Source organism: Fulmarus glacialis, unplaced genomic scaffold (assembly GCF_000690835.1).
Source record: "Fulmarus glacialis isolate BGI_N327 unplaced genomic scaffold, ASM69083v1 scaffold6720, whole genome shotgun sequence".
Classification (NCBI taxonomy): domain Eukaryota; kingdom Metazoa; phylum Chordata; class Aves; order Procellariiformes; family Procellariidae; genus Fulmarus; species Fulmarus glacialis.
Window position 1 is genome coordinate 34,056 of NW_009189481.1, and position 24,719 is coordinate 58,774.

The following is a 24,719-nucleotide window of genomic DNA, read 5'->3' on the forward strand; positions in this document are numbered from 1 at the left end:
ACTTTCCAGTCTAATGTTCAGATTGGCCTAACATAACCTTTAGAAAATGCAAGCCAATGCCATTGCTACACCCAAAGTTCCTTGTACTTCCTATTGGAATCAGTACACCTTTTCCTCAGCTCTACAAGGAAGCGAAGCCATTAGAGATACAGGAAAAGATTCTTGATATAGGTCCCACTTCCACCCAAAATTAAAAAAAAAAAAAAAGAAAAAAAGTAAAAGCATTTTTTCTTTATGATTAGCTTAATGCTTTTTGAGGGAATCTTAATTTTCTGGGGACATAAGAGATCTACATTCTTTGTGCTCATGCATGACCTTAATTAAGTTGCTTTGGGCCATGCTCAAATCATTTCTTACAGATGTTACTTAGGACTTTGTAAGTCTCTTGATTACATGGGAGGCTAGGGTCTGCACCGTGAGTAGCAGTCTGAATCACTCATAGCATTCCTAGCCTAACGTGGTCATGTTAGGCACAACATCAGTCACAATGGCTACAATAGGCATGCAAGGAAAGCAGTAGGAATAAAGCCCTTGAGGCGCTTGTCTGTTGCAGTATTATGGACCTTAACTAAGTGGACCTTCCTCAGAGCCAGCTACGTCGTAAGGTAACAATAAAACTGTTCAGCAATAAGGAAGATTCACAGGAAACTAATCTTTTGTTAGATGTAGTACTCCCTGCAAACAGAAATAAGAGATCGCTTAACTCATCATTAAATGTATAGCTTTGTCCTTATAAGCAACCTTCCCTTCTGTAGCTAGTTTTCACATATGGACACCCAGGATCTGCAACTGCATCAATTTCTTTCAGATCTTTGTGTTCTTATACTCCTCTTCAGATGGTGGGATGAGAATAGCTGCCTTCCCACTTGACAGAAGCCTAAGATAAGATAACATGACTCTGAAAAAAGGTAAATTCGCATAGGGGTTTTGAGGCAGAGTACTGACTAGAAGAGGAGGCTTAGACTCCTGGCAGAAGGAACCAGCATTCATTGTTTCCTACCTGTTTCACGGAAACAGGTCTGTGTTCACATTCTTGGAACGTTCTGCGTGTATGTTCCCAGTAAACAGGACTGTCGCAAAGAAATCCCTGCTGGGCCCTCAGCACTTCCTCCTGAATACACACAAAACTTGGAGTGCTGGTGAAGCACTCAGGTTGAGAGAGAGGCACCAGCCTTAAAATTTATGTAGTGTGAACTTTGGCAGTGAGTTACACTAGCTCAGTAAACCAGCCTGCGGGGGGGGGGAACCCAAACCCAACCTGCTTCTCCCTCATTCCAAAGTCAGTTCTGGAAAAAGAGTAAAATAAAAACCAAGGGAAATCACATGCCTATCCTGCCCTTGCTTTTACTGTCTTTTGCAGTTGTTACCACACAGATATCCAAGCAGTAGCGTAAAAGAATTCTGTGCACAGCCTGCAACAATCTATAAATCGGTGTGTTTTCAGACAAGCTGTTCCCATGTATTGCACCCAAAAGCTGCCAGCACTCTCAGAGCCAGAGGGTTTCAATAGATTTGCACCTCTCTGACTTCACACTCCTCCTCTGAGCACAGCAGCCAAATAACCTGGCGGCAGATTTCAGGAAAGCTAGAGGAAGCTTACGAGAGGCTGCAGCAGAGCGGAGCTTGTGCTGCTTGCAGGCTCCCAGCGCGCAGCGCTGTCTGCTGCTGTGATGCAACCCCTCCTCCTGCTGCTGCTCAGGAGCATTTGCCTGGAGCTGGGAACTGCACACGGCTGAGCTCCGAAGTTTGAGTATGGCTCTGAGGAGACTGAGAAGCTGGAGGTCACAAACTCCTGCAGACCTAGGAGCCGACACGAGTTCTAGGAGCCTTCTACTTTCCAAACCCTTCATCTGTGCTAAGGACAGAGCCAACACAGCTCAAAGGCACTCGCACCTGGAAGGATATCTTTTTGGATTCTACTCTTGTTAACAGAGCTCTGCAGACTTACTCATACCCACAGAGGAAAAAGAGGAAAATTCTTCAAAACAGCAAGACACTTTGGAATTGGGGAGTGGAAGGAGGCAGTTTTCCCCCTCCTTCCCTGTTTGGGAGAAAGGAGTTGCCCAACCTGGTCATGAGACTTTTCCATACTTCCCCAAAGCAGGCTCCTGAAGTTATGACACTGCACCACTGAAAGCCTAGCGTAGTGTGGTCCAGAACAGCCCCCCAGCAGCACACCCTGAGTCAGACAATCTGGTAGGCACAGGAGATGGAAAATGAGGTTGGCAAATCTGTGGACAATCAAATGGACAAATACATGTAATAATTTGGAAGTTTTCTTTCTCTATCTTTGCTTTTATTCTGCTTCTTTTTTTCCCTGATTTGTCATGCATTTCTCCCTATATTGATTTACCTGTGCTGTTAATTCTTTTTTACCCTCCCCTCCTCAATTTAGAGTCACAATAATGGGGAAATCAGAAAGTCAAATGGATATTGTGGAAAAATCAACAAAATCTGGGAAGAAATCCTGGAGCTTTGTGGCAATCGGTCTGGCTGTCTTGCTGCTCCTCATGACTTGTGCAGTGGTCGCCCTGGTGATCCTGTATGCCAGCAGCAGAGGTAAGGAACCTGTGAATAATTCTCCTCTTCCCTCTGCAAACAACATACAAGTCTTTTTGCAGAGTTAAACGAAAACAAAAATACAGGGAGACAGTAAGGTCACCTCTGAGGGACTTGGCTATCTCTGCCTTGTTCCAAGCTCATGCACAGAGAGGATTATGTTGGATTTTACTTCATTTTTAAATTATGTGGTATAATATTCTATGTTTTTAATTAATTCTATGCATTTTATTGAATTCCGCATTGTTTTGACAAAGGTAAAAAAACATTGCACTATTTTAAAGGGGAATGTGTGCGTCTGTGTGTAAAGCTTGACATTTCTTTATTTTATAGAAGCCTGAGTCAAGATTCATTATTGCCAGGAGTTATAAAGCAACAGCTGCTTAGCAGATCTAAAGGGGAGATTGCTTATTACAATGTGAAAGCTTTTTTTTTTTTTTAAAAAAAAAAAAAAGGCAGTGTGCTGCTGAGGAAAGGGAGACTTTTTTATTATTACATCATGGAATTTGATCTCTAGGTGAGATTTTGTTCGGTGACTTTCATGCAAATGCCGTGCCAGGAACCTGACAATGAGGCATATTACTTTGAGGTGCTTTGCCTAAATATGTTAACTGCAGAGCTTGCTTACTCTCAAAACTAAGTTTTTCCACTAGCACACCAAATGCAAAGTCCTATTTAAGAATTTTGTGAAGCAATCAACACAACTGGTAGCAGCACCAGCCTCATGTTTGTCATTTCCATGAATGCCTCTGGGATTCAGAGCTTTGCTAAAACACTAGAGAATACAACCAAGTAGTATGAATAGCAAAACTGAAGCAAGGCATTGTTTTCTCCTTACATTGTTGTCTCTGCATCCCCTGCCTGCAGCGAACTTCTTTCTTCCGCACTTGTAAGTACAACACTGCACAATTCTGAGTAATAATTCATGAGAAAAGCCTTTTTATTGTTTACTCCTTTTGCTACCAGCAATTGAATATTACCAGCATTTGTTCCAGTGTCAGAGGAAATCTCTGAGTATTCAGTATTCATAATACTCATCAGAAAGTTACTTATAGTTATTCTATTAGCTCAGGAGACAGAAGGAAAAAAACTCCCCAGAGCTAGGTCCTAGGGTAGGAGTTTCTGTATCAAAATACTGAGCTATGCAGAATTTTGTTGCTTGCATGCATAAAGGATTTGAGAAATCTGATCTGCATCTTGCTTCTTGGGTTCAGGCAAATCAGAATTCAGGCATTAATAATATTTGGCCAAATGTTGGTGTCTCGTCCAAATCCATGGGAAGAGTCTGCATGTAAAGCAAGTGCTAACTATTACATTTTTTTGATGAGAGGCTTATCCGTGAGAAAGCAGTTCCAAAATCTAAATATTTTGCAGGCTCGTATCAGCAATTAAACTTTCATTGGAAATGTTTCCCAGATTCAGACATTCCTGAGCAAACCGTGAGTACAAAATGATTGCAGAGCTGATAAGCTGCTTGTCCTGTACAGCGTGCAGCTCCTCCCGGCTGTTTTCTCCTGCTTTAAAGGAGTGTTTTCAACACTGACCTAGAGTCAGTTTCTCCCTCTCTCACTTCACGTTTAAGTGTACATAGTTGAACTACTGCAATAGGAGACACCGAGATGTAGGCATACACTAGAGTAGCCAAGAGCTTTAGGTAATTCACAGGTAGCAACTGAGCAGCAGGAACTTCAGTCTAAACCATCTTCTAGATGGGTGCCTCTATGCATTATTTGGGTCTAACACTGACAAAGCAAGAGCTCTTCAGTGCAACCAGAACCAGTCCTGCAGAACTGGAACATTTTTTGGCTTGAAAAGTTTTGTCCAAATACTCCGCTTGGTTCTGTTTTGGTGTTACATCTAGGCCCATACCTAGTGCTCAGGCAAAAGGCTGAAATCTCTCTTAGACTTACCAAGTGAAAAGCGCATATTGCTTAAAGCTGTGTAACATAAATATAAATCCTACACAGCAACAGGAAGAAAATGTGGCTGAGCAGCATTCTTTTGATAGAACCAAGAACGTTATTCTTGGGATTCTTTTATTTCTAATTTCACTCAAATGTTAATTTTGAAATGCGTATGAGACGCTGGATTGTTTACTAAAAGCAGATTCAGATTCGCCACTTCATCTTTGTACAACCTTTATCAGAATGACAGTACACAGACAGGCTTCTAAAAAGTAATTCTGTTTAGCTAATGGAAAATTAAAAGGATTACCTGTCCTGCCTTACGTTCTCTCTTTTTTTATATATGAAGGCATATATAGGCTTTGTGGTTCAGGGAGTATATTTTTATCCTGCTTGTATATAGCTTGCAGAAGAGCATTGTGGTGCATGAAACAGGCCTCTGGTTATAGCAATAATGCCTGTAATACATGTTAATACTGACTGATTTTTTTAATCTATATACCCAGACAACAAAAACACTGAAGCTCTCACAGCAATGCATTTATATACTTCTAGAAGCAGTTTGGGGATTTTTGACATCCAAAGAAGTTTTCATGCCCATAAAACCTTGTCTAAATAAGGTAAAAGAAAATATAGTAAGAATAGCAGAGTAATATTTGGGTGATCATAGAAAGGGAAGCAGACAGAACTGAAGTAATTTGTTTTTGAATCTGAATACACCATGCTCTCAATCTTTCCATCACACCCACACGTACATCTTTGCAGCCTTTTCACAGCTCTTTCTCAGCTATGTTCTACAAATATTTACTAAACTCCAAGTCTCATCACTTGTTGGAAAGGTTACAGTCTGAAGAACATTTCAACACTTACTGTAGCTGACACATCAAGTCACAGCCAGTGACTTCTCCAGACAACTTAGTTAAAAACAACTTCCATTCTCGCCTAATTGCTGGACCTGACTGCTCAAAAGTCATATTATTAGTTTAATCGATATTTTATTCACTTTTTGGCTTCCAAGTTTGTAGCGTTTCTCACAAGTAAGATTTCTCTGTGTGTGTGTGTGTGTGTGTGTGTCTGCATCCCCACAGGTTGTCATTATTCACATCTATTATACAGGCTGTTATAAAGCTGGAGGGCATGCTTATGCACCTATGCTCTATCCTTTTAGGCAGGCCACAAACAAATAAACAAAGAGAAATACAACACTTGGACTAAGAAGCACCTTGTTCTGGGAGCAGGTTTCAAAAAGCCATGTTATGCTCCTGCATTTCCTATGCTGTGAATGCGATTAATGTGCACTTGAATAATAGATTCGCAAGAACCTGCTGACTGGGGGCAATATCTAAACTGGTCACTGGCACACTAAGGAAAGGTTGTGGCTAAGATCTGGCTTGTCTCCTAGACTGATGCCTAGTCATTCTTTGACTGCCTGAATGTTCATTAATAAGGCATCTATTCAAAGGAGGTGGAGAATTTAAAGAAGTGGCAGCTAACACAAAAGTCATGATGAAATGATATTTGGGTGGCAAGACTCTCCTCAATTCTACTCAGATGGAGCTACATGAATGTAAAGCGTGAATGTGGAGTGACAGGCCATATAGGGCTGCAAAAGTGGGCAAATACTCAGTTTATTGATTCTCACATGAAATTCTGTCTCAGCCATGCTTAACAATAAACTATAGGTAAGAAATCATAAGAAAGGTGTAATAAAAACCAAACACTTGTGTTATGGAGTCCATTTGAAGACACCGACATTTGGTTATAGACAGCCCTCTCGGAGGAAGAAGAGCTAAATTACGTTATTTGTTGCAAACAATTCATTGTTACAACAGCAACAAAGGCAGTCTGCAGTGCTGACAGCACTTCTGCAGATGAGATCTGTATCAGAAATAGATAAGGTGCTGAAAGGTAAAGCTCACACTTCACTGCCTGATGACAACTGTGGATCTAATTGTTCCAATGTGTGCCATCCCCAGCCATCTGCGGTCCTCAAAACGCACAGTGGGAAAACATTAAACACAAACTGTGCTTCTGCTATACAGAATTATTTGCTTTGCTTTTGTTGTCTAAAAAGGAACTTCAATAAGGCTGTGAAAAGCAACTTGTATTTTAAAAAATTGTCATTCAAAAGATGAACTGTTGAAGAGTGCTCTACATATCTCAGAAGTTATTCTTATATCCTGCTGCTTGCCAGTAATTGTAATACTGTTCAGTGGCTTCTTGTACAGTTCAAATTAAGACAATAGAATTCTCTACAGTGAATCCAGTGGGGTCTGAAGCATGTCCCAGCTCTGCCATTTTTCAGGTGAGCAGTTGACCTCTGAAGTAGTGTCTAGAGTCCTTATTTTCCCTCAATTTCTTCCACCTGGAGTAGTCCCACAGCTAAGGTCATTTTATTTAGCTCCAGTAAAGCTTACCTTCCCTTATCAATTATCAAATGGTGCTCTCAGACTGAAAGTGAGGAAAGCCTTCACTCTGCAGAGAGTTCAGTGGTTCTTTTCTACTTATAAGACTATCAACAGAGCAAGAGTATGACCTTCTTAATAAAAGAAATGCAAGGGTAATACTGCAGAGGTCCTGAATTTTGCGAGCCGTGAAAGAACTTAGTACTGCACAAAGTAGTTCTGGTGATGAAATCTTTCTGGCCCATTTCTGTTCTTTTGACATCCCTCTTCGATAGTTTTAAAAGGTATACCCAAGGAAGGGTATCTCAGAAGAAAGAGGTGGGAAAATGGAGTGATTCATTTTAAAAAAGAAAAAATGTTGTAAGAAGCTAGATCCTAGATGACCTTGGCTGTGGGAGAAGACAAGTGGGAGGTAAGGTTTGATAGGAGGAAACAAGTATTGATTCCCCACAAACCCTTCCACTGATGCATTTACTTTCTGTGCAGCAGGAGGAACATGGAATTCAGAGGTGAACAATCTGAGCCACTTTTCCTCTGCTACAAATCACTGTCTTCATGCCTTACGTTATTGCCAAACATGAGCCCGTGTCCCACCTACGATTTTACATATTTTACATTTTATTTACGATTTTTTTATTTACATTTTATTTACGATTTTACATATTTTTTACAGAAATTTCGATCACATCCATCTAAATCCTGCTAGAAATTTGTTTTGTTTCATCTTCTAGGCTTCGTAGAACATTAACCCGAGTTGTCCCTTCCATGTCTGTACTTGCCATGGATGTCAAAGTCTCTATGTCATTATAGCTCAATCTGTCAGCAATATTTAACCAGGGAAGAAAAATAAATAGAGAAATACCTATATTTATACTGAAAACTTGGGCCATTGTTTTTTAGCAAAGTAGTTTGAGAAAATGAAGTGCATAGAGTTGTCTAGCTGAGACTTTAGAAGGTGCATTTTACATTTGTTTCTAGTTATTTGAAGTTCAAGAGGTGCAGTAGACAGAGCCTCAGTCAACTGAGCAAAGACCCAACAAATATATTGTGAAGTAAAACAGTGCAGTGTTGGTCATATCTCATACAGAGTCAGGTTGGCTTGGTTCTTTGTCAGGAATGGTACTGAGGCATAAGAGAGATAATTGATAGAAAAACAAAGGAGCCACTTTTAGAAGTAAACTGTGAGCCACTCACCAGCTATTTCTAATTATCTGTTTTTGTGGCAGAGTTTCAGAGCACTGAGCATGCAACCAAGGTTTCAAAACAGATTTGGCTTCCCTGCTTGTACAGCTCAATTACATTTTCACAATCACAAGGGCTTTTTTGAATGTGGGGAGTTAGAATCTTGTTGAAAGCAGTTGGGTTCCGGAAACTGAAGTTAGACATTGTCAGGTTATATTAAAGAGAGAAGCTTTGATTAAAAAAAAAAAAAAAAAGGCTTCATTTGAGTCCTGCCTGGTCCCTGAGAAACAATGAGAGAAATACAGCATACTTGCAGTACAGTTATCTCTTTCTCACCTTGCCCATTGCTATTTCTCCTTTATGGAAAATTTCCGTATGCCTTTGAACTACTAGTTTCTTTTCCCCCAAAAGGATTTTTTTTTTTTTCCTTGGAAATACCCTGAGCTTTTAGGTTGTTTTTTTGTTGTTGTTTGTTTGGGGTTGTTGGGGTTTTTTGGGCATGGGTTTTGTTTTGGTTTTTGTGTGTGTGTGTACGTGACTTTCTTTGGGTTTTGGGGTTTTTTTTGAATTATTAGAGAGTTTGGGAAACTCCAAAAATGGGGCTTAGCTTCATCCTGTACAAACAAAAAAAGAAAAAATGAAAAAGCTAAACCTCTCTATGTGAAGCTTCACATTGTTACATGTATTTTGTTCATCCCATGTTCAGATTGCTAGAGAGTAAACCATAATAAGGCATGCAGTTATTGTAATGCAGATCTACTCCCACGCAGCACGACAGCACTCGGCTGAACCCTGAATGTTACATTCGCAATCACAGTGGGGGCTTTTTATGTTGCTTCCACTGATGAACTTCAAAGCCCTCTTTTCTTCCCTACTGTTTTATTTCTATCTGAATTACTGTAATCTTGTTTGCTCTCATGTAAAACACTTGTTTTCATTGGAAGGAGTTTTTTTAGTAGCTCTTTTCTGCAAACATCCTAGTGTAAGGATCAAAAAAAAAAAGTTTAAAAACATGGCTAATCCTGTTAGAAAGTAAGGGTTTCAAGTTTTTGTTTTCCAGTGTGGAACCAAGTAGTTGTCTAACATAAGTAGATACTAAGCTAGTCCAGTTTCACATATGAGAAATTAAAACAGCAGAATTAATTTTCTTGTGTCCAGGGCCAAGGCCACTCATCAGGCTGGGGTGCTTAGATACCTTCCATTCCAGTTCTACAGTGAACAGCACACCAGAGAGTGACATGACCAGCATCACAAACACCTTCACTTTAGCATTCAGCATAAAAAGTTATGTGTTCATGTACAAAGGCTTCAGTGTAAGTCTGCAGCAGAACTTATGGCTCTGAATTCTCATCAAGTTCCTCTGTAATCATTGCCATCAAACTCATAGCAGTATATTTAGTGTAGAGCACTAAGCAGTAAGAGCTAGGGACTGTTCCAGTTTCAGTTTCTGCTCATCACTGATGCATTGGAAGTGCATAGGCTTTTTGTGGATTTTCTTCACTGGAAGAATTTCACAAACCAAGACTAAAGGGACAAAAATAGAATATTAATAGCCAAGAATAACACTTCCCAGCTTCTGCGGAATGAGCATACAGACCCATTTCCACATGTAGAGGCACACATGATTTTCTTCTATTTCAGAAGTCACAGGAAAATGCTTCTGCTAAGGTTTCATTGCCTGTGCTCCCTCTCAAACTCCTTGTCAAATCACTCATCACTCCTTCTTTGCAGGCTGAAACCAGCGAGTCATGAAGGTCCCCAGAATTCCTAAGTTTGATTGCTTTCAGACTACTGAGGAAAGTGATCAACAGGACTGAGCCAAGGTCTTAATGGAACAAAATTCATATTTTACTGGAGAGAGGTGTCTCATGTCACAACTGAAACAGCTGATGTTAGTACACCATTAGCTCTTAGCACAGTTTGTACTACCCTTACTCAGATCTGCTACTTGGAGTACTGGGATGCATTGACATGACTGATGATGACTTCACAGGACTTTTCCAGGCTCATCTCAAAGGCAGAATGCAAACTTGAACATAGGTCCACAGTGTCCATTATACACAATTTCATCAGCCCTAAACATGACTGATTAGGGAGCAACCTCTCTGCTGAACAGCAAGGAATAACCTTAAGGGCATATCTGAAATTTTGACCAAACACAGGTCTGTTACTCGCTTCCCCCGCGCCCCACCCCTTAGAGAAGTAAAAATAATTTCTTCAAATTTGCTCTTTGACTCAAAACAGTGTGAAAGCAGTAATCCAGCTATGGACTTTTTGCGCCCTGTTTAAACCTCTCAGTCATGGTGACTTTGAAGATCATGAAAGAGCTCGGATGCTCAAAGCATCTTAGTAGATTGTCTAGAAAGGGATCTTATACTTTCAGTATGTGTCAGAAAGACTGTAGAGACAGCTAGCAGGTAAAAAAAAAAAATGGTCTTATTCTCCTTCCAGGAGAGTTAAAACTCACTGTCAAGACTGTTGTAATACTGCTTCCGATAAATTTTCCTCATAAATCTGCAGTGAAAAGATACCTAATGACAACTGTGAAGAAATCTTTTACTGGCACTAATACTCACTCGCTTGCTCTAAAACTAAACAGAGCTGTCACTGAGGTTGGGCTGCTGGAGAGTGACATTGGTAGCAATTTCTTTCCAAAACAACTAATTCTCTCTGCTTTCTTATTCCTCTCCCTGCAGGCACTCACTATGGCACCAATTCAGGCAACGTATGTACCACACCTGGATGTGTTAGAGCAGGTAATGATTGTTACTATGAATGATTATCGCAGAGGTGATGTTGTTGGTTCTACTGAACCTGAATAGACAATAGTTCAGGCTTTAAGACTGAAGAAGTTGAAAAGGAATGAGATTTCCCCTTGAGCTAGACATACATTGCTATTACTGTCAAAGGCAGCAAGTACAGCTGTCCTCAAATACAGTTCCATGTGTAAACACTGATCAAAAAACCCCTAATCTTCTCCATTGTATACTTTCTTTGTCACCAGGAGTATCATTCATAAGGAAGTATACAGTAAAATTGCCAGTGTGGTCAACAGTTCTTTAGCTCTGGCCTGAGCCACTAGATGTGGATTGACCAACACAGTCTGTATCTATGAAGTATAATAAGAATCCCCTTACACCGAATTTTCTCTCCAAGAGAATGCATTCTACACATGGGGCTATTCACCTTCTTATTTTTGCATCTACTTGTACACCTCAAGAGAGGTAAGACTCCAGCACAGATGTTCCCAATTGCCCCCTGGAAACACTGACTTCATAGGTAGGTGCCTAAGCTAGGGGCCCAGGTAGAGCACTGGGCAGCACGCTCGTGCCTGTAAGGCACTGTGCTGTGGGAGAATTATTCTGCCATTCAGAGCCTCCCTCTAAAGGAGTACAATTGCAGTGCAAATTCTGCTGTCAGATGCTTTGTTGCATTTTTAAGCAGAAAATAGGATCCTTTGAGTCATAATACATGAAAATTAGTCTTATGCACTATAAGCAGCATAAGCAAGGTGCCTTCTTGCCCAGCAGCTTCTTGACAGTCTTTGGTAGTCCCAGAGATTACTGGGCAGTCTGTGGAATTCAACTCTCCAATTTTGATACCTAGCTGCTAGAATAATTCAGAATATGGACCCAACAGCTGACCCTTGCAAGGATTTCTACCAGTATGCCTGCGGGGGCTGGCTGAACCGACATGTTATCCCAGAAACTAGCTCCAGATACAGCATTTTTGACATCCTGAGAGACGAGCTGGAGATCATCCTAAAAGGTAGGAATGAGGCTACTCTATCCTTGGTTATGCACTTGTGTTTAGTTTCAGATGTTATTTACTGCACATTATACAGAGAAACAAACTTCCAGAGAAGCGTTGATTGTGATTTTTTTCTCTGGTCCTTTAATCTCTACAACTCTTACTACACCCGTTTTGTGGGAACAGGATGTTCCCACTAAAAATTAGCCATAGGTGATTTGGTACTAACTTCAAAAGGAGCAGGACAAGCTGTATGCATGTCCTCCTTCCTGACACTTTTTCCATTAATAGCTCCTTTAAAGAGCACTCTAGTTTCTCAGTAATTGAAGCCTACAGAAGCAAGTATTTATCATAGCCCTGAATTCTCAGTGTTTTCTACGAAAAGATCAAAGCTTTCCAGGGCAAAAATCTCACTGCAATGGTTCCTTCCCCAGGTGTGCTGGAGACTTCAGATCAAGGGGACAGAGAAGCATTTCAGAAAGCTAAAATACTTTACAAGTCATGCATGAATGAGAGTGAGTCTCTTCTTGTTCCATTGATTCTCCTGTTTAATACCAAATGTACAAAAGTACCAATGTATTTTTAAGCAGAAGTCCAATCAATATCTATCTAATCTGCATGGACTTGCCTGGAAAGCTAATCTTCAGATGAATGAAGATGCCTTGGTACATCATTAAGGCTTAGTATACACATTCTGGGATGTAGAAAGGATGGATGTTGATTACCAACCTCTGGTATCAATGCAAAGCCTTCCCTTCTGAATGCAAAAATGTGTCCTTTTCATCCTTTCCAAACCAATTCAGTCAAAATCAGTACTGAAGTCGACAGAAGTATTTTCATTACTTTTCTGAAGACTAATGTAGGAGACAGATGATTTCATGGTGTCTCTTATTTTCTGCTATGACAAATTCAGTTTCAGATTTAAACTGTTAGGCCCATTACCTGTTTTTTCTTCTTTTTTTTTTTTTTCTCCTATGAAAACAATATAGTATTTGTTTTTTCTTCTCTCAGGTCTTATAGAGCAACGAGATTCATTGCCTCTGCTAGAGGCCTTGACGATGGTTGGAGATTGGCCAGTGGCTTCTGCAGACTGGAATAAGACCAAAGGTAATGCTGTACCTGAAAAAGCTCAGTAGCATTAAGTCAGAATTATTTACTGCACTAAGGAGACTACTGTCATTGAATTAGATCCTCCGTTTTAACGTTTTCTTTGTAAACAAAAGTCAGGGTATCATACATATTTAGCATGCAGTGATCTGTATAAACAAGATAGTATAAATTTAATATCCATATTATAAGATCTCATTCATGAACAGTGTACATTTTAAGACAGTTAGGAAGCCTAGAGGACCAACATGAATAATGAAAACAAAAGCAATAGAACCAATATAGCTGTGTTCTAATACTTGCATATTAATTAGGGTTTGGAGCATAACTGCCTAACTAGGCAAGGTCATGGTGATTTATGCTATGTATAGGCAATTGCATATATATATAAGAAATCATTTATGATTACTTTATATCACTGAGACAGATAAGGCCAGTAAGAACAGTCTAGCAATTTTTAGCCACTATAGGAATGTCCCGTACAAATATTCTCACATCATGTCCAGTCTGGTTTAAGCAATTTCAGCAATAAGCTTGCAAATTATACAACTTAAGCAGTCCTGATATATATTGATAAATGATGTATATTTTCTCTTTTATCTCCCAGAGCCAAATTGGAGCATGGAAGAAAAACTCTCCATAATGAACTCCAGATTTAACAAACGTGTCCTCATTGACATGTTTGTATGGAATGATGACCGGGATTCCAGCAGACACATCATTTATGTAAGAAAAAAATTGCAAGGAATTATTTATATGCCAGAATCATAATGGGTAGTTATTTACACTGCATACAGATTAGCTTTCCGTAAGTCAGTGGGTATGCACAATACTGGCAAAGTGTATGCAACAGTTCTGTACCCCAAGTGGCAGATCTGTCTCAAAGTCATATTGGGAAACATTTTATGGTAGCGTAATTTTTGTTTCAGTTAAAGAAATAAAAATCAATGGACCTTGGCTGATTTACAGCATTTAAGGGTTGTAAATTCTTGTGACTTGCAAAATGGTGGTGAGGTTTAATATATAGCAGGAAACCATGTTTTTAAAACGTGTAAATAATATTTCAGAGTTTGTTCATATATGCTTATGCATGAAGTCTAGCCCTCAAGTCAAGCAACTTCTTTTCTAAGTTGCTTAAATTTATTCTTAGATCTCAATGGTTACTGAAAGATTTTGCTTGATAACCCACACTAAGTATCCATCCTATCCTTATCTAGAAATCCAGAGACAAAAGTTGTACCTTCCATCTCACCCCAGTTCCTAGAAAGCTAAAGTTCTTTAATTGTTTAGTAAGAGTGTACTATTGTCATTCCAACACTGAAAGGATGGCACATGCAGCATTTCGTGTTGCCTTTCAAGGATACCTTTGGACAACACCAGTTCCTGTTCATCACTAACTAAAGAAATGTATGATTTCTTTTAGATTGACCAGCCAAGTTTAGGAATGCCATCCAGGGATTACTACTTTAATGGGGGCAACTATCAAAGAGTAAGTATTCCTTGTAATTTATTTACTATGTGCTACTAAAACAACTTTATTACTTATCATCCCTGTGTTTTGGAAAACTCAAATATATGAATCTTCATGTTATGTAACAATCAGAAGTAGACCATGATGTTCATTGCTACATTATTTCCTAATTATATCAAAATTTTGTGAAGTTTACAAAAGGACTGAACAACTGTATAAATATCAAGCCTCCCCAGAATTGGCCAATTCATAAAGATGAGAAAGGTATGGGGAAATAAAAAATCATCATGTTTTATAGCTTAAAACAGTCTCTAATTTTGAAGGATAGGTTCACATTTTCAGTGCAGGTTATCTTGGATTCACTTATATCTTCTTCTAAAGTTCTGGATACTTTTTACAAGATACTGGAAAGATGGATTATAGATATGGGAGAATAATTGTCATACTGGATCATATTTGAACATATAATACCCCAAAACACATTTTGTTGAACACCAAAATATTCAGAATTTTTCACGTGTTCATTCAAGGGAAAAAAGTTAAATAATAAAAAAAAGTGGTTTACATGGAGCAGCAAAAGCTATATCAATGAAACATATACTCAGCTAGTAAGAATTGCTGCCTCTTACTCCCCTCTTTCCCCAAAATTACATGAAAATTGTTAGAGATTATTTTCTAGCTGCTTTTCTCTGCCAATGCTCAGAGCAAAAATGTGAGGATTTCTGTAAATACATAGGAAGCTGTTGCAAACATAGCCAGATAATTTATCAGTTTCCAAGATGAAAGTACTGTTTTAGTACATTTTATTTTCCTCAATTATGTCATACTAACAAAGAGTATTTGCAGCCTAACATCAAACTAATTTTCCTAACATGAATGGAAGGGAATACAGAGAAACAACAATCAGCATTTTCGACTCTTTTGTCTAGTGCTTGTAAAGGCAGATGAAGACATCAGTGAGACTAGTCGTCTTCTTACTTCAATGTATTTGACTATATTCTCATGTATAATATAGTCTAAAATACGGTCCTGTGCAGTTTTTATGAGATTGTTTCCACACCTTCTGGGCATCTTTATAAACTGCCAGTTTCTGTTTATCTGTCTCATGATACAAAACAATCTCCTCCTAGTTGTGTTGGGAACTACACATAGCTGCTGGAACTAGGATTCTATTCTGCAAGTTTCACATATATAGTGGCAGTTACGGTAGAAAAGAGGGATATTTATGCATCATTGCATGAAAGTCAGACTTAGATTGACTTGTAGGAGGTAGAAAATCAGGTACACTACATAGACAATCCTAAATTAGCAAAAGAAAACCAGTACTGCTTAATACAGTTTTAATTTGAAGCTATAAAGAAGAAGGGCTAAGGCTGTGTTTTTAATCTTAATGAATAAGGAGGAGACACAACCCCTTTTTATTTGCTATTTAACAGCTCACTTCCCACAGACAATGAACCAAACTCTGATGACCCAAACTCCCCCTGTGCTTAGTCCAGCATCTTTTGGCAAAACTCATACTGAGGCCTGTGGGAGTCTGGCCTGATTAAGGCCTCAGCATTCAGTCTAAAAACACAAATCATCATCATGTAAGTGCCCAGACTCAATTTCACAACAGTTACTTATTTATCTAGTTTCCAAGGTCTGTGGAGGAAGAAAAGTATGCAAGAAGAATAGGTAGTATTAAGCTTTCCTGCATCAGAGATCAGTACTCCCTCAGCAGCCAAATATCTTTTCAAGGTCCATTCTGAGGCATAAGTCACAGCCATACAGAACTTTTCTTTCAGACAGTAAAAGCAGAGAGTTTACAAGACTTAAGGTGTTACTTTCAGATAACTTAAACCTTCCATGTTTACCCTGTATTTTGGCTAGTAGGGATCACTGTTCCCATAGTGTAACTCAAAGCACAGAGCTTTCTCTTTGCTCAAGTAGTAGTTCTAATCCAGAACGCCAGAGAGTTGGATTGCACAGGGAAGCAGAAAGTGTTGCTTTCACTATGTATTTTGAGACTGGCAACTGCACTGTAAGGTCTTCCAGGGTGAACTGAGGTCCTAGGTATTGCAGTAGTATCTATTATAGTAGAAAAAAAGACGAGAAAAATGGAGTGGGGAGGGTTGCGTTGGAGACAAGGGCAGAGGCTGTGATGCCTGGGCCAGACTTCTTCACAGCACACAGTAAAGCTAAAATAACAAAAATAACGGTTTGCTGAATGAGAAATGATAGACAGCAAACCTTTTCTTCACAATGCTACCCACATGTTCTGTTTCTTGTGTGCAGGTGAGAGAAGCTTATCTGCAGTTCATGATCACCATTGCCAAAATGATCCGGGAAGACAAGAATTTATCTAAAGATGATTCCTTTGTCCACAAGGAAATGGCAAAGGTTATGGAGCTTGAAACAGAGATTGCAAACGTGAGTACAGAAATCAAGAACTTCTCAGGACGTTGTGGGGGACAAGGGATGAGGGGGAGAGTCTTTTGCTCTTTTCTGCAGCAGTTTTCAACACAGCAGAAAACTCAGGGCCTAGAAGAAAGTGGAAGGAAGACGACTTGTTGCACCATGAGCAGCCCAGAAATCGGAGCCTCTGTGTGTATAATTATGCCTACTGTATACACTGCTGCTGTGTCTGCTCTAGTCCTAGCCATATTTATTTTTGGGAGTCTCCTAAAGCAGGATAATCTATCTTCTGCTAAACATACGTTATGATAACACCAGGGCTAGGTCCCTTGCATCCTTAGAAGTCTATAGCACCCTAAAAATCTCTAAGACCTTAGTCGTCCATTCTAAAGAGGATAGAGGGAACCACTTGGCTCAACATATTACCGAAACATTACTGAATCGGGGGGGGAGAGGGACCTGAGTTCCTGTACTGAAATTTAGAAAGCAGCACTGGACACCATCAAATGAGCTTTCTTTTCCAAAATCAACTGTTTTATTTGCATATTATTTCAGTGTGTATACGTGCATGTGCATGCATGCGGTTTCAGCCATTGACACTTGTGTCAGTTGATTTTAGTAATAACCTTGTGAATGTCTGCAGGCAACTACCCCAGCAGAAGAAAGGCATGATGTAACCTTGTTGTACAACAAAATGACCTTAAAAGAGCTACAGGAAAAGTTTGCATTGAACGTAAGTGTTTAATGAGCAGTCTAATACTTTCAGCCTCCCCTTATTACCATGCCAATTGGAAATAGCTTTGTGAATTTATCAGTGATGCAAAGAGAGGTATAAAATCATTCCCATTCTTAATCTTGTGTTCAGAGTCTCTTAAAAGGCATTTTTCTACTGAACAACACTACAACTACATTCAATCCAGAGACTGTACAAAGTCCAGACAGTTACTAAGGCACTTAAACACCTGACATTGGTATGTGTCTTTCTGTCTGCCTAGGAATTTAACTGGACCTTCTTCATCCAAGGTGTCATGTCTTCAGTAAGTGTTCAGGTTGACCCAGAAGAAGAGGTTGTTGTATATGGCATGCCCTATCTGCAAGAGCTGAAAGCAATTATCTCAAAATACTCAGCAAGGTAAACAAACTGGAGAATATCCAAGACAAAAGTTATGGAGGTATTGTGGAAATGTAGATTATTGGGCCCGCTTGCTAGTTGTGCCAGAGCTTCTCTGAGAAAAGTGACACCACTTCACTGTAAAATATGGGTAGTGTCTTCTAAAATCCTATGGTCCTAAAGTACTGTGGTACCAGGTGTCTCACCTGCTCACATGCTTAGAGAAGGTTAAATAGGAAGAAAAAAAAAATGTCACAGGCTTAGCTCTTGTTACACTTGGGGGGCGGGAAGGGAGAGGGAGGGAAGAAAAAATTAATCCCTGAACAGAATGGTAGTACAGTCCTCAGTCTGGATGCCTCGACAGTTAGCCAGCCTGTTAAATAAGAACAGTCACCTGTAGATGCTGTGAAACTGATGACTGGCAGCAATCAGTTGCTTTCTTATCTCCATTCCAAATTAAGATCCCCCTCTGACTGTCTGCACTAGTGTTGCTTTTTACAGGGGATTAAACTCAGCTTTGCTTTCCCACGCAGCACCATCCAGAACTACCTCCTTTGGCGATTGGTAATCGATCGAGTCAGCAGCTTGAGTCGGCGTTTCAAGGATGCTCGGGCCAACTACAGGAAGGTATTTCCTCTCTTCCTAAAGAGACCGTAGAGCATAGTACTGGAAGGGAGTCCCACAGTCACCAAAACAAGTCCTTGTCAATATGATGACATTATTATGTCATGTAATCCCCAAACAAATCCAAGAATAGCAATCCCAACAATGGAAACCTTTGTCTTAGGTTAACCTCCTTTTTAGGCAATGATTTAGAAAAGAGATGCGTAGGCAGAATTAATCCTGTGGTGTTTTGTGTCGCAGGCACTTTATGGGACAACACTGGAAGAAGCCCGCTGGAGGGAGTGCGTGAGTTACGTCAACAACAACATGGAGAACGCAGTGGGAGCAATGTATGTCAGGGAGACATTTGCTGGTGAGAGCAAGAGGATGGTATGTAGTTTACCCTTCATACTATTGTACATTCACAATGTCTACAGTGCCCATTCCCCTCCATCTGATCTCCCAGTCTATTTTGTCAGTTAAAGATATCAATCAGCCAAGAGTCAGAAGGCATAAGAACTCATTTATGATGCTCTTTTAAACACTGAGTACCATGTTTTAGAGCATAGAATTTGGGGACATCATCTTTCAGTAGGAAGCTTTTCACCCCTCCTTAGGTGTGCCTGGGTAAAATAGCATGTCAATGATTAATTTCTTACTGCCTCTCTTTTAGGTCCGAGATTTAATAGATAAGATTCGTGAAGTGTTCATTGAGACTTTAGATGAGTTACAGTGGATGGATGAGGCATCTAAAGAGAAAGCTCGTGAGAAGGTCAGAGATAATAAGGAACTTCAGTATTCTGTCATGAATATGAGATCTTCGGAATTTTGTAGCATCACTATTCCCAGTTCCTTTACAAATGAGAGGAAGAAACTTTGATGTTCACTATCCTGTTATCCATTATCCTATTACACTGTCCTCTTCTTTTTAATCCTTTGTTAGCTCACACACATTTTTATTTTCTTTAATGAGTCTTGTGAACCATGGTATAAATGAGGAGAGAAGATGGCACCCAATGCATCAACTAGAATGAAAACTGAATACAATGCAGTCCCCCAAAGAAAACTTCACAAACTTTTCATTGACTTTAGCACCATCAGCACTGTTCCAATAGCAAGGAAAAGAAAAGGTACTAAATGAGGGTTAAGCCCAGTCCCTGTCAGATGGTGCTGTAGGGTCTGCAAGTCTACCATAGTGGCTGGACACCAGGAGATGAGGGGAAGACTGTACGTTCCATATTAAAAAAAAAAAAGTCTTACTAGTCAATAGGGTGCATTTGAACAAGGTCTTTAAATATTTGCACCCAGTTTCTCACAAACAGGTGGACAATAGCAATAAAGAATTTGAACTATTTATGTATTGAAACTTAAAAAAAAAAACCACACCACAATTATGAGGAAACATTAAACTCTTTTTTCCTAGGCAATGGCAATTAGAGAACAAATTGGCTATCCAGATTACATTTTGGAAGATCAGAATGAAAAACTAGATCAGGAATATGCCAATGTAAGTATGCTGTGCATACCTCAATAAGTACCTCAATATAAAAGCCTACACTTATTTTCTTGCCACTTGGAATCTTCTACCTGTCATTTCCAAGTGACTGGACAGCATACAAACTTGATGGTGTTGAACATTTTATAAATAAATGCATGCAAAGAGCTAACCATTAAGTGATACCTTGCAATCAAAACATTTTTTAGAAGATACATGCAGTGGCATGAGGAATTCCTCTTTCTGCACAGCTTACTAATATACTTGGATATCTGTTTCTTTAGTTAAACTTCAGTGAACACCATTACTTTGAAAACATTCTGGAAAACCTGAAAGCTGGAGCCCAAAAGAGCTTGAAAAAACTTCGAGAGAGAGTTGACCAAGATATGTAAGTTTCCAGACTGCATGCTACAGACACAATCTAAATTCTGAAATAACGGTTATCATGTTTAAGTCATATGCTGTGGATAGCCGAGAATGCTTATGTCTGAGATATTCTAAGTTATTTCCTGGAATTAAACAAGTAGTTCATTGCCTCTTGTGGTAGGAATTAATCCAGTTCTCTTGGAATCCCTCATCGTTCATCAAGCTGCTTCACATTCAGGTATTACATTGAAGCTACTTAACACAAAAGAAGTGACAGATCTTTCTGACAACCCAGCAAGGAGGAGATGAGATAAGCAGTATTATGGAACTTCTAAAAATTTATAATCAGGGGAAAAAAGCTTAAAATATTCTGGCCAGAATTCTGTTGGAAATATGCCCAATCTTGGAAGTTGAGCACCAGATCTAATTTATGTCCATTTCCAGCTGATTACGTCACATTGCACCTAGTAAAGCATAAATGTATTTTTCAGGAAGTGCCTTTCATAGGTGCAGGTTTGGCTTCTTCACGATCCCTTCTTTGACTCCATGAATGCATCCTGAGTTAGTCTCAGGTCTTAGCCTGTATTGCCCTAGCTGTTACCTCACAGTTCTCTACTCTTAGGCAAACCCTCAGCCAGTGCTAGTCTTAAAACAATCAAAAGTAGCATGTTCATAAATTGTCACTAACAGCTCCAAGGTGAGCAATTGGCATCCCTAACCAGTAAGAAGCATTACAACGTCACCAGGACGACCCTCCAGTGCTTCAAAGTGCAGTTGAGCTCCTGCCAAGTCCATGACATGGATACATCCCAGAAGCCCTCGCTTGCATGTTCAGCAACAAATGCCTTGGAATATGACCTGATTTCCAGAGCTATGAGCTAGCCAATCTGAACTTTTAATAGTCCAGTTAGCTGTGTTGGAGGTGTCCAGCTCAGGAAGCAGTCTGGCAAAGCTACTGCTGAATACTGCTGAATTAGTGACAGACACACTGTAATGGAAGGCAGAATTAAGGAAGCTAATACCAACTTGATGCGTTGTTTGCTAATAGGCTTCCAGCCTGTGTGATGCTGGAAGAGAACGTCTTGAGACAAAGGAAAGTAGATTCCAATAAGAATTTCAAACACCTCTTCACAAAATGTAAAGTAACACAGAGTTATTAATAAGCAAGCAAACAAAAACTCTCCAAAGGGAAGCATTAGTCAAATGAATTGTTGCAAAGCCTATTCATTTTTTCTTTCCCTTTTCCCGTGAAGTGGTTTTAACTCAAAATGCGAGCACACAATGCAGACACTTAGAATCAGTGAATTACTGATGAATAATTCACCAAGGGAGTTTTCTCATCAGTCAGCCAAATAACAGAGCATTTTTTCTGTTTCCTCATTTCTTGAGGAATCGGTCATGGTGCTCTTCATAGCAAAAATTTTTGCACAGCATTGGTGTTCTTAATCCACAAATTGTGTTATAGATCACTGCTGCCTTTTATAGTCTGTCTACAGAGACAGCCCTTAGCTGAAATTCCCAATACCTCTGCTCATTCTAAGTGTGGTTTAAAGCACATTTGTGGGAACCTTTTCATAGATTCATGAATTAGACTTTCTTTGCCTGGTAGTTTGAGGATTATGAAATACCAATAATTTGCACTTCTTCCATGTAATGAACTACATCTTTCTAGTGATGTCTCTCCAGCAGCTTGAAGAATTTCCTCAAGGAGACATAAAACCACTTAGCACTCCAGATAACTTTAATTAAACTGAAGGAGAGTATATAACTAATATTGCTGATATTACTAGCTAATCATTGCAATTAAGAAAATTAGCCATTGTTCATAATCACCGCCTTCTGGGGAAGGCGGGGTTAGTTATTACAAGCTACCTGGCCAGCTACAAACATTTCATGTCAGGCATGCCAAGGAGAAGCTTATGGACCAAGAATACGTTTTCACAACAGACTGGCCTTCAGAGCAAAACCGTTTTGAAAAATTCTCAAGTACCCCCTCAAATTCAGTAACAGATTCCTACTCCCTCTCTATGCGTTACGCACAGGTTCCTGGCAGTACCAGCACAACCCATTTCTACAACTTATTCCTGTTCCCAGGCTGTGATGAACAGTCCTCTCTGTTCTGTTAGTCCAGAACAACCAACTTTTCAAAAACTGAAAGATATAGACATGGGCTCTACTTCTGAAGCAGGAAATTTGATTCCATTCCAGAGCAGCCCACAAGTAATTATGTCAAAATAACAGCAGATAGAGCAACTAGGGTATCACAAGATACTATAAGGACAAGAGGTGTGGGAAGGAGAATATCTTAGGCTGATGCTGCTGAATACTTATCATGAGTTCATGGCTTCAGACTGTTATTGCATGGTTCATTAGAGCAGGGTGACTGGAAGTCAGAGGTAGAAGAGAAGGGGAGGAGAAAGAGAAGAATAAGAAGTTATCAAGCTATTGGAGAGAATTTCCAGAAGTAGCCTACTTAAAAATTACTTCTCAAAGTTAACACTCATTATCTATGAAATATCAGACTCCAAATGCAGACATTTACATATCTGACTGTGATTATTCAGTTTTAATTTTTCAGCAAAGTTTGGTCTTAACTTCTAATTTGAGTAACTGCCTTCTGCTGCTCAAAATGCTAATTTTCTTTTGAATGTAAACTCTTCATTTCTTCTCAAGCTCAGATAGTGTTAAGATGAGCTGGTAAACAGTTACCACATTCCACCCCAATGTGGCTGTTCAACATTCAAGAGCAAAAGCATTTCTCACTTTAACTTGGCATTGTTTTGGATGGAAGGTGCTGTGTTCAATGGCACCCTTCTTCCCTACCTCAATCCTTTCCTTATGTGCAGGCTACGTTTTTTAACAATAATAATTCAATAAAAAGAATGTCTAAAAAGAAAATCATGACTAACTTTGTGTGCAACATTTATTTTTAGATGGATAATTGGAGCTGCAGTGGTCAATGCATTCTATTCCCCCAATCGGAACCAGATAGGTAGGTTTACAACAGTTTTAAACAGCTGCATGGAACTAATTAATCATTTTTTGCACCACAAGGGTGCAAGTCTGCTATCAGAGGCAAACCTGCCCGTGCTCTTGTGGAAATTCTGGGCAAGGTAGACAGGCTGTTCTTTTCAAGCAGTCGCTTTGTTGATGAATATTCAGCTCCCCCCACCCCTCAACTTGGCAGGCATAGTTTATATATTGTAATTGGAACAGCCTTATGCTTGAAAGCCTGAGACAGTAACTGCTACTATATGAGTGCCAGCTTCAGAGACCAGAGAATGCTTACAGTGTGTTCAGGCTGTTTGTACTCATGTTTCCACATTCCTGATAAACATATGGGCAGCTCTCCAGTTCGCTATCTGTACATATGGTACTGAAATTACATTGATAAGAGGCATACCAGACTAAAGAAACCTGCCTCTGCTTACAGAATGTCAGATCTGCAAGTTTTTGCAGAGTTGCTAGGCTGACCTTTCTTGTCCTTAGCAGAGAAGATCTTCAGGCTTAAGACATAGTGAACCTATGCTTCCCGATCTCTGAGCTGGTGCAGGTGGCCAGCAGTCCAGGTTAAGCCTGCAGATGCTGTAGAGTCTTTGCTGAATTCTGAGCACCCCAAACAGGAGAAGAACCAAATAATTTCTACTAAGTAGTGCTTATTCAAATTCCCAGACTGCCAAGAAGATCTACTATCCAAGTACTGCCAAATACCATAAGAGGAAAAATCCATGCCTTTTTTAGGCCAAACAGCAATTGTATCCTGCTCACAGGGCAAAGGCCAGAAACAGAAAACAACCCAACCAACCAACAGTCACAAGGGAAAATGTAGATAATTGCTAAAAGCAGAAACATCCAAAGTGCTCATAATGTAGCCCTCTAGTCTCATCAGAAAAAACTGTTTTCCATTGGTCTAGCTTCCACTTACCTCTGTATTGTAGGTACAGTAAAAGCTGTGACCAGTCCTTCAGCCACAGCAGGATACTCCTTTAGCTTGCTAGTGCATACCATCTTGGAACTATACTTGTAGTCAAGCTCAGGCTCCCTATTTATCCACGGTGGTTTTACACTGATCATAATCAGCTGTGAGCCAGCTTTCCAGGCAGGGAACTCAGGTCTTAAAGATGACTGGTTCCTCTACAACTTTGCCCTTGTAAGTAATATGGAAGTAACTGGTTTAAGCAACTTGAAGATGAACATGCAAGCCAAAAATCCAAGCATAGCTACCCACAGTAGTAGATTTAACAGTCAGTTAAATCCTGTTTCTTCCTGTCTCTAGTTTGAGGAAAATCATTTTCCACGCTACTTTCAGTTTCCCACTTCTGTCTTACTGCAGTCTGTCTTACATATTTCTCCCCAAAATTGTACGGAT

General features: G+C 39.7%; 1 protein-coding gene across 2 annotated transcripts in view; it reads left to right on the forward strand.

Moving 5' to 3' along the window:
* The first annotated feature begins 2,209 nt into the window (after positions 1 to 2,209).
* Positions 2,210 to 24,719, forward strand: part of MMEL1 (membrane metallo-endopeptidase-like 1) — a 29,154-nt gene continuing 6,644 nt past the window's right edge. The window contains exons 1-17 of one of the 2 annotated variants that reach the window (XM_009582171.1): positions 2,210 to 2,259; positions 2,396 to 2,559; positions 10,747 to 10,806; positions 11,657 to 11,818; positions 12,235 to 12,315; positions 12,812 to 12,907; positions 13,515 to 13,633; positions 14,331 to 14,396; positions 16,656 to 16,790; positions 17,419 to 17,508; positions 17,771 to 17,907; positions 18,420 to 18,513; positions 18,751 to 18,879; positions 19,163 to 19,261; positions 19,913 to 19,996; positions 20,269 to 20,372; positions 23,284 to 23,342. In XM_009582171.1, the coding sequence (XP_009580466.1) occupies positions 2,210 to 2,259; positions 2,396 to 2,559; positions 10,747 to 10,806; positions 11,657 to 11,818; positions 12,235 to 12,315; positions 12,812 to 12,907; positions 13,515 to 13,633; positions 14,331 to 14,396; positions 16,656 to 16,790; positions 17,419 to 17,508; positions 17,771 to 17,907; positions 18,420 to 18,513; positions 18,751 to 18,879; positions 19,163 to 19,261; positions 19,913 to 19,996; positions 20,269 to 20,372; positions 23,284 to 23,342 (1,729 nt within the window). Of the gene's footprint in view, positions 2,260 to 2,395; positions 2,560 to 10,746; positions 10,807 to 11,656; positions 11,819 to 12,234; positions 12,316 to 12,811; positions 12,908 to 13,514; positions 13,634 to 14,330; positions 14,397 to 16,655; positions 16,791 to 17,418; positions 17,509 to 17,770; positions 17,908 to 18,419; positions 18,514 to 18,750; positions 18,880 to 19,162; positions 19,262 to 19,912; positions 19,997 to 20,268; positions 20,373 to 23,283; positions 23,343 to 24,719 lie in introns of those variants that run through there. The other variant, XM_009582179.1, reaches the window with a different exon arrangement.